Source organism: Impatiens glandulifera, chromosome 4, assembly GCF_907164915.1.
Source record: "Impatiens glandulifera chromosome 4, dImpGla2.1, whole genome shotgun sequence".
Taxonomy (NCBI): Eukaryota; Viridiplantae; Streptophyta; class Magnoliopsida; order Ericales; family Balsaminaceae; genus Impatiens; species Impatiens glandulifera.
The window spans coordinates 11618512-11628881 of record NC_061865.1 but is presented as its reverse complement, the minus strand read 5'-3'; the positions used below and the strand labels follow the sequence as shown (position 1 = coordinate 11628881).

The 10370-nt window shown below is 39.3% G+C and overlaps 1 protein-coding gene across 1 annotated transcript; it reads right to left on the bottom strand.

Annotated features, from left to right (window-relative positions):
- Positions 1 to 738: 738 nt before the first annotated feature.
- On the bottom strand, positions 739 to 1566 carry LOC124934729. The gene is made up of 3 exons (XM_047475241.1): positions 1246 to 1566; positions 1006 to 1197; positions 739 to 903 (listed from the first exon to the last, which is right to left on the bottom strand). The coding sequence occupies exons 1-3, from the start codon at positions 1564 to 1566 to the stop codon at positions 739 to 741; spliced, it is 678 nt and encodes a 225-aa protein (XP_047331197.1).
- Positions 1567 to 10370: the final 8804 nt, after the last annotated feature.

Genomic DNA, 10370 nt, shown 5'->3' with positions numbered 1-10370 from the left:
TGGGTGGTAAGTCGGTGAGCTCCCATGTCTTATTTTTCCTGATAGACTCGAGCTCTTTGTTCATGGCCTCATTCCACGACTCTTCGACTACCGCCACGTGATATGTTGTTGGCTCGTCGATGGTGAGCAACAACAATTCATCAAGATTCATCTCTACTAGTGGTGCCTCCTCATAAACATCTCGTAGGATTCCAAACTCCACGGGATTTTGTACGAGCTTGTTGTTGTTGTTGCACCACTCCCACTTCTTCTCCTCCTCGAATATAGCTTCTCTGCTCACATAGATTTCCCCGTAAGATGAATTAGGAAACTTGTGCGCTTTGCTTCCGTATTCGAACTTCACATTTCCGGTAATTTTCTCGTCGAGCTCATTGAGCTTCTCTCGATGGCCCTTCATATGGTTGCTTTCTCCATTATCAAGGTACCACACATCGGTGTGATTACACTCATCGCCACTTGCGGGGAGTTTCTCCATGACTTTCTCTTCACTGAACAACACCACATCTGGTTCCTCCTTGGACGGTTCTTGCATGAACTCAACAAACATTAATACTGGCTCCTCGTCATAGAAGCTAGCGAGGTTTGCATCATCTTCTTCGGGTAAAGCTTTCGTCACTACCTCAACAAACATTAATGTTGGCTCCTCATCATAGAAGCTAGTGAGGTTTGCCTCACCGTCAGACCTATTGTTAGGGCACTTAGACGCGTAGTTTCCATACTTTTGACAAGCGTAACACTTCATTGTGCTCTTGTCTTTGCGGGGTTTGGTACCTTCTTGTCGAGGTGAGCTTCCTGCACAACCTCGCCTTTGACCTTTCCTTGCCCTTTGCCACGACCTCGATTATCTCCACCGTTGCCGCTACGACTCGATGATCTAGAAGAAAAACCGGCTTCTCCGTTTTTCTTCATTCGTTACATCCATTCATCATGCGTGAGCAATAGATGCTCCTCCTCTTGGTCTCCGTATCCGTGAAGTCTCTCCTCGTGGACTTTGAGATGACCGACGATCTCTTTGACAATCATATTCTTGAGGTCACCAAATTGCTCGATCGCTGTAACGATCTGTATGTATGTTTGTGGTAAGGCTCTAAGGAACTTCTTGACGACAGAGATCTCCTCCACCGTCTCTCCTAACGAGCGGATACCAGTCAAATTGGATGTCAATTTCATGGCGAAATCATCCACCGATTCCCCATTCTTTATACGAATCGCCTCAAATTGTGTCTTTAAGTTTTACACTTTTGCCTCATTGACTCTCTCCACTCCAACATGCATTGTCTTTAGCGTCTCCCACGCTAGTTTGGCGGAATCCTTCTCAGCCACTAATAGAAGGACGTCCTCAGGGAGTGCTTGATAGATGGCGGCGAGAGCCATTCTATCCATCCGTTCGTCGACATCTTCGAACATCACGGCTTCCCACACTCCTTGTGCTTGTAAGTTTACCCGTATCTTGAATGCCCACAACGAGTAGTTACTCTTCGTGAGTAACGGATAGGAGAGCGTCACGTTCCCTTCTCTTCCAATCTTCATTGCCGCCGCATCCCTGGTTGATCTTGTCGACGACATGTTCTTCAATCTAGCTTTGATACCAAATGTTGGCTTTGACTATTGGATCTTTCTAAGAACAGCTATGAAGATATGAAACTCTGGAAAATAGATATTTGCTAAAGAAGAAAAAGTCTTGAAAATCTTGAGTGTTGCAATTCAACCTTTACAAACAATCCTTATATAGGAGTAATTAGCCTAGAACCCTAAATTGCTTATACATACAGGCCCAAGCCCATTATAATTAAATATACCTAATGGTATAAAAGACAATATAATAATATAATATATTATATTGTATAATATAATAATATATCAATATAATATATTATTATATTATAATATTATTATATTATATACACTAACAACAATAAAGGCCTACAACTTTCAATTTTCTGACAATCAATGTTTAAACTCACAATTGGTATCAGAGCTTAACCTTTGGTGGTCAGAAAACGTATGACATTGGTGGGTCGCCATGGATTAAGTTGTATGGGGCGGATTTTGGATGGGGTCGGCCGGTGAATGTTGAGATGGTCTCCATTGACAAGGTTGTAGCTTTCTTTCTCTCTCTGTGATGCTAGAGATGAAGAAGGTGGGATTGTTTTTATTAAGCATAAGATTGAAGTTTTCCAATCAATCTTCCGTCAAGGACTTCAAGATATTGGTAATTTTCAGCATTAAACATGTTATCAAAGTAAACAACTAAAATAAAAATTTATCATTCTTTATGTTAAATAAAGAATCAAGAATATAATAACATTTATTAATAGAATGTTATTGAAATAAAATCATCAAAATTGAACTGTACTTCTTTGTTTTTATCTAAGTTAAGATTGTGGTGTTATTTATGTATGAATTATCTCTTGAAAAACTTTCAGTTTCTAAAATGTTTTTATCATTACCATATGCACATGTGTTTTTCTGTCCGAAAAAATTTCTATAAAACTTTATATCTATCAATATAAAAAAATATTATGATTTCACAGTTTATATTCCTTTAAAAAATTTGATATACTAATAAAACTGATTTAATTCTTTAATATTAAAAAGTTTTGTTTGGTTTTGATATTGGATTTAAATAGTCAAATGTCTTTATTTTTCAGATTTGATTTAATTTTTTATATTTTGAGTGGACATTTTCCACTTATGTTTTCAACTAGCAATCTATTAATAAAGTGTGTATTCATAATAATTAAAAAAAAATTCAGTACAAAAGTTGGATTTTTAAGACTTTTTGGTGTGACATGAGGTGTAAACAAAAGTTGTCGGTACAAAATTCAGTTAATTCGATACTACCCATATATGTAGTGTATATATTCCACTCATTAAGTGACACCTATACAAAAAAGTGAAGCATCAGTTCCCTCATTTGTTTATTTTTTTCTCTTTTTACACGTGTCATTTTTTTAATCGAACTAACCGCAAAATTTCGTTTGATTTAATTTTTTTTTGATATTAGTCGTGTAGTGTTTTACTCATTTATAAAAGTAATCAACAAACTTGTAAAAAGACCTTTACAAGAATTTTACAAATTAAATTATTAATCTTATTTAAGTGAACACTATTCTTGTTATAAGAGAATGAATTTCTAGTGTCTAACTTGAAAAGTGAGTTCAATATAAAAAAAAATATTTCATCAATATCATGATTCCTCATTTTACAATATAAAGAAGTCATTTATTTTGTTTGATTTTAAAAGCATTGAAATAGAAATTAAATTATACTCAATTTATAGGACAAGAAAAATATTTTTAAGAATCAATTTGTGCGTCAATATCACTCAGTTATGAAATTGAGATACCCTTTGATTTTGTTTGAAATACATACCCTCAGGATCGGCCCGAGTATTGGGTTGCCCCAGTATCCCATAGATAAAAAATATTTATATTTTTTTATTGTCTTAGGTGTAGTTACAAAGTTGATAAAAAAAATAGTTTTTAGTGAGATTTGAACACATAACCAAATAAAAATTTAAAATTTTACTTTAAACAACTAAACTATAATATTTTATGTTTAAAAGTACAATATATTTGACTAACCGTCTTACTATTTGAAATAAATGAGTTGCCTTGAGAAGTGGGTTGCCCTAACATGAGGGTTTGCCGGGCTTACTCAAGGCCGACCCTGCATACACTATCCAGTTAAAATATTATTTTAACTGTATTTCAAAACACATTATTATTTATACTATTATCCATCAAACTTGTCAAGCAACATCTTTTTGAATGAGAAATCGACATTTTTTCTTGAATTTTTGTATGAGTGCAATTTTAATGCTAATTGTTAGATAAAATTAGACTGGATCACATAAACCTAACTTAAATAAATATTCCATGCAGGAACAAGGAACCAGACCGGTCAAACAAAAGAACCGACTAAAGAAAACTAGCCGGTCAAGTCATGAAACCAACCAGGAACACTTGGAACATGACCGCACAAAGAAAGAATCGGCCAAAGCTTAAAACCGGAAACATCAGACAGCCGACCAGCCACAAGGCAGATGAATAACCGGAAGAAGTCCGGTTATATCACTCATACCGGAAGCCATCCGGTTAAGTCAAATGACCGACCAGTACAAAAAGACAATTCGGGTATCTGTTGAGAATGATACCAAAGGAACAGACTGAACACTTCCATATCCATACAAGTCTGAGGAAAAGTCTGCAGGCTGCAGAAGACAGTCCTACAGGATCTTTCCACTTCGGGATAAGTCAGAAAGGAGATCTTCCAAGCACAGACAACTGTCTAACAGACAGTGTCCGTATTGAGTAAAAGACAAACCTAGCAGGTTTGTCTTACACACCGGAAGAACAGACCGCCAGGTTTGAGGTTGACCGTCAGGTCTGAAAAGATGACCGCAGGGTCTGAAACTCTGAATCACTGAATCACTGAACCTCTGCTCATCCAATCAGATTCAAGGAAGTGAAATATGACCGTTGGCATATTTCATCTATAAAAGGGGGGCAGTTGAAGAAGAGTAAATGCGACACAGAGAGACAAGTGGGATAACAAGAGATTCTAAGAGCATTTAATTTACAAGTTCCAAACAGTGTACTCTAGAGAAAGCCTGAGTGCTAAAAGTGCTAGTGTGTGTTTTACAATTTCGGTGCAAATTGTAAGAGTGTTATCAAGCAGGAAATAAGTCTTGATCGGATTGTACTTGTATTCCTTAGTGAATATCCTTCTCGCGGTTTCGAGAGGAAGGGGTGACGTAGGAGTTTTATCTCCGAACATCCATAAAATATGTCTTGTCATTTACTTTCTGACGATTCCATTATCTAACCGACCTGTACCGCTATAAACGACCTAACTTTACTAAAAGCCGAATCACCAAGTTACCGAAACTGACCCATCATTTTCTGTAACCTTCATCATCCGAAACCGGTTCTGCCTATCCTACAAGTGTGCTGCTTCAACCTGAAACAAACCTCTTCCGCACTTGAACCTAGTTCAAGGGTTTGTAACAGTTTGTGTAGTATTGAAACCCCGTTGTTAATCTCTAACCGGATTAATCACCACCCTTCGAGTGAGAACCGCTAAACGGTCCAACCCCTGGTCCTCCAGCGGCTACCTAGATCATAACAATTGGTATCAGAGCAGTTAGTTTCAATACTCAAGCAAGCATGTTTCAGGATAGGCCTCCAATGCTAGAAGGTGATGACTTTGTCAACTGGAAGGCACGCATGCACCTGCACTTAATCACTTTGGATGATGAGATGGAGTCCATTCTGGCCGAAGGACCGATAATCATTGACAAGGACAGAAAGGAATGGACAGCTGAAGACAGAAGAAGAAACAACCTGGATAATCAAGCTAGAAACCGGATCTCCAACAGTGTGGACAGAAACACATACTGTAAGATCAGAGATTGCAAAACCGCAAAGGAGACATGGGACACGGTTATCCAGATATTTGAGGGAAATGAAAGAACAAAGGAGAACAAGATAATGGTGGCTACACAGAAGTTTGAAAGCATCAAAATGAAACCGGGAGAAACAATGAAGGAGTACAGTGACCGGTTCACTGGTGTGCTAGATGAGCTAGCAACTCTTGGAAAGAGGTATGACAACAAGGAGGTTATCATGAAAGCACTAAGATCTCTTCCAAGTGCGTGGGACATAAAGACAATGGTAATGAGGGAATCAAACTGCCTAAACAAGATGAAGCTGCATGATGTATTCGAAGATCTTAAGGCATATGAGTTTGAAATGAGATCTAGAACTGAAGAAGAGGTTTCGGCCTCAACCTCAACCAGAGCATTGATCACACCCATAGAACCGGTTGCTCCTGCACCAGCACCGATCAGAACCGCCGAACAGTTCACCGAGGATGCCATGGCAATGCTTGCACAGAAGTTTGGGAGGTTCATGAAAAGGAGCCAACCAACAAACTACAACTATGGCGATAAATCCAATGTAAGATGTTATAACTGTAATTGTTTGGGTCATTTTAAGTGGGAATGCAGGAAACCAAGGAGGGATACCCGGAAACCGGATAATCAAGATAACCGAAACAATTATTAACAAACCAGTGAAGGAAGTGAGGTACCGAAAGCACTGATAGCCGATGATGGAGGAAGTCTATGGGCTCACAGTGACAGTGATGATGAACTCACATGACTCATGACAAATGAGGAACAGGTATTTGACTCTCCATGTGATGAATTTACTAAAGATGAACTATACAATGCATTGAATGACATGGTAGAAGAATATAGGAACTTACTAGCCATGCTGCCTAAGCACCTCAACATTAGAACCGATCCTATAATACCCATTCTGACAGAACCAGAGGTACCCATTATAACCGAACCGGAGGTCGTAAAACCTGATGATACCAATATTTTAGAAACCGAGTTAGATCCTAAGACCGAATAATCCAGTGAACCGGCTAGAGAACTAACCGAGGAAGAAAATGCCAGACTCCAATATAAGATGGCTGCATATTAGAGATCTAGTGATATAGTAAAGAAAATGTGTAGCCATTATAGACATCCCCGTTGCAAGTTTGGCCTAGGATACACAGAGGATAGCTCCAAAGACCAAAAACTCGTAGAGAAAGTAAGGCCTACAAGAAATAACCTCCCTCTTATAAGATTCCTTAAAAGCTCATAGACCACTGAAGAAGAGTTGACCGCATACTACAGGGAAAAAAAACTAAAATACGACTATGTTGGTCCAACCGACTCTGAGAAATGGCTTGACCCTGTGAAAAGAAAAGCTGAAATCCTCAAATATATGAAAGCCTATCCTGAACCGCATAGGTCAAACCAAAGATCACCAAAACGAAGATCACCACCATTTAAGACCTTTGTAGAAAAACTGAGATACACAAGACCGAGTGCCAAAAGGACGGTTAAAACCCTAGCAAAGAAGACCGTCCGGTTTGTCAAGGTTTGGATACCTAAGGGACTAATCGCATGTGGACCCAAGTAAATGTGGGTACCAAATAGTTGTAAATATGTACATTTTGCAGGATCCAAAGAAACGGCTAGGAAACTCTGAATGGTTCTTGGATAGCGGCTGCTCCAGGCATATGACCGGAAACAACAACTTGCTAACCGACATCAGAATAGAAACCGGTGCTCTAATCACCTTCGGTGATAACTCAAAAGGTAGAACTGTGGGCAAGGGTAAGATTGTCCATGGTACCTTAACTATTGATAACGTACTTTTAGTTGAAAACCTACGCTTTAACCTGCTCAGCATTAGTCAGATGTGTAATGCTGGATATACTGTAGAATTTCTTAAACATGCATGCTTAGTTAAGAACTTTCAAGGTATTGTACTGTTAACCGGAAATAGGTTAGGTAATATCTACAAGGTAGACTGGAAAACTAAAGTAGAATATCCTATATGCATGATAGCTAAGACTGATCAAACCTGGTTGTGGCATAAGAGACTAAATCATCTGAACATGAAAACTTTAAACTACATTCGCGGTAAAAAGCTAGTTGAAGGTATTCCTGATATAGTATTTAATCAGGATAAGGTCTGCTCAGCATGTCAAATGGGTAAACAAACTAGGTCAACCTTTAAGAGTAAAGGAAATATACAATCTAGCCGATGTTTAGATCTTCTTCACATGGATCTATTTGGACCGATTCAGGTTGTTAGCCTAAGAGGTATGTTTTACTTCATGGTAGTTATTGATGATTATTCTAGATTTACATGGGTAATATTTCTACCATCTAAACGTGAAACCGCATCAAATCTGATTACACTTCTTAAACGCTTGCAAAATGAAAAATCAACTCGCATTAATAGCATTCGAAGTGATCGAGGTACCGAATTTACCAATAGTACATTAACCGCATATCTTGATGAATCCGGCATTAGACACGAGTTGTCTAGTGCTAGGACTCCTCAACAAAATGGCCTGGCCGAGAGAAGAAACCGGACTCTCAAGGAAGCCGCAAGGTCCATGATAGCCGATTCCGACATTGCTCAGAAATTTTGGGCTGAGACTATCAACACTGCATGTTATACACAAAACCGGTCTTTAATTAACAAGTTTCACAACAAAACACCGTATGAGGTTTATTTTAACAGAGTTCCCAAACTTAAGTACCTCAAGATTTTCGGTTGTAAATGCTATATACATATAAATGGCAAAAACCAACTCTCTGTTTTTGATGCAAAAACCGATATCGGGATCATGCTAGGTTACTCAGCAGTGAGTAAAGCATATAGAGTGTATAATAATAGAACTTCAACCATGGAGGAAACACTTCACGTTGTTTTCGATGAATCGGTTGAAAGTAACACTGCATCATGCTTTGATCTACACAACATATTGGAAAACAACAATATCCATTCTGATAGTGAAGATGAGATTCCGGTATTCAGGCGGTTTGTCCATGACCAAATGGGTAACATTAAAACCCAGCCGGATCAAGCTGTCCCACAACAGGAAGCTGACACTTCGGTCCAATCCGAGAAAGTCGGTCGGTCTGACAATCCTGTTCAGCCTACCGACATGTCTAGCCTTGATCAATTAAACGGTAATTTGGTAGACATCCCTGAACTGAACCTCAGAAGAAACACTAAACATCCTCCTGAGCAAATTATAGGTGACCCTTCAGAACCTGTTCGAACTAGGCGTCAACTTCTGGAGGAATACTTCAATTCCGCGTTTATATCCCAGATTGAGCCGAAAAGAATAGATGAAGCATTGTCAGATCCGGACTGGATCTTGGGAATGCAAGAAGAGCTAAACCAGTTTGAGAGTAGTAAAGTCTGGTACTTAGTCCCTAGACCGAAAGATCAATCGGTCATAGGAACAAGATGGGTAATTAGAAACAAACTCAATGAGGACGGTTTGGTCACGAGGAACAAAGCCAGATTTGTGGCACAAGGTTACAAACAGGAAGAAGGCATTGATTTTGAAGAATCATTTGCTCCTGTAGCCAGGATTGAAGCCATTAGGATTTTTCTAGCCTTTGCTGCTTTAAAAAACTTTAAGGTTTTTCAAATGGATGTTAAGAGTGCATTTTTAAATGGTGAATTACGTGAAGAGGTGTATGTTGAACAACCACCCGGTTTCAAAAGCGCTGCATTTCCAAACCATGTATGCCGGTTAAATAAAGCTTTATACGGTCTAAAGCAAGCACCTAGAGCCTGGTATGATACACTAACCGCATTTCTGTTACAACATGATTTCACCATCGGTTCGGTGGATAAAACGTTGTTTAAATTTGAAAAGAAGGAACATATCCTACTTGTTCAAATATATGTAGACGATATCATCTTCGGTTCCACCGATCCTAAGCTATGTGATAAATTCTCAAAAATGATGACTGACAAGTTTGAAATGAGTATGATGGGAGAATTAAGTTTCTTCCTAGGTCTTCATGTTAAACAACTCAAAGAAGGAACTTTCATAAGCCAACCTAAGTACACCAAGGAACTTCTAAAGAAGTTTGGAATGGACACATGCTCCTCAGCGGCTACTCCAATGAGCTTATCGATTAAATTGGACAGGGATGATGAGGGCCAATCGGTAGACCAGATCGCATACCGGGACATCATCGGTTCTCTCCTATACTTGACAGCGAGTAGACCAGACATTCTGTTTGCAGTCGGTGTGTGTGGGAGATTCCAAGAAAATCCAAAACAATCCCACTACACATCCGCAAAGAGGATACTGAAGTATCTAAAGGGCACACCTGATGTCGGTCTGTGGTATCCAAAGGACTCGTCCTTTAATCTAACGAGCTATTCAGATGCAGACTATGCAGGCTGTAAGATCGACAGAAAAAGCACCACCGGAACATGTCAGTTCCTAGGTGACCGACTTGTTTCATGGCATAGCAAGAAACAGACATCGGTGGCCACGTCGACCGCAGAAGCTAAATACCTGGCGGCCGGAAGCTGCTATTCACAATTACTTTGGATCCAACAACAGCTGAAGGACTTCGGTGTCACAGCCGAAGAGTCCCCGATCTTCTGTGACAACACGAGTGCCATAGCAATTACTTACAATCCGGTTCTCCACTCTAGGACCAAGCATATTGACATACGACACCACTTCATCCGGGAACATGTCACGCTGAAGCATATCCGGCTGGAATACGTACCGAATGATCAACAAGTAGCCGATATCTTCACGAAGCCTCTACAGGAAGCTAAGTTCTCTCAATTCAGACTTACTCTCGGTTTAACCGATATTAGTCAGATCCTTCCTAAGGATGCTTAAAGGGAAACCAGTTCGGACAGATAAAACCGGTAGTTCCTCCTAAACTGTTGAACTCCAAATTTTCAAGGTACCTATGGAAGAACTGCCCAGTTCATCGGATAGAGTAAACCGATCGGCTACTTGGT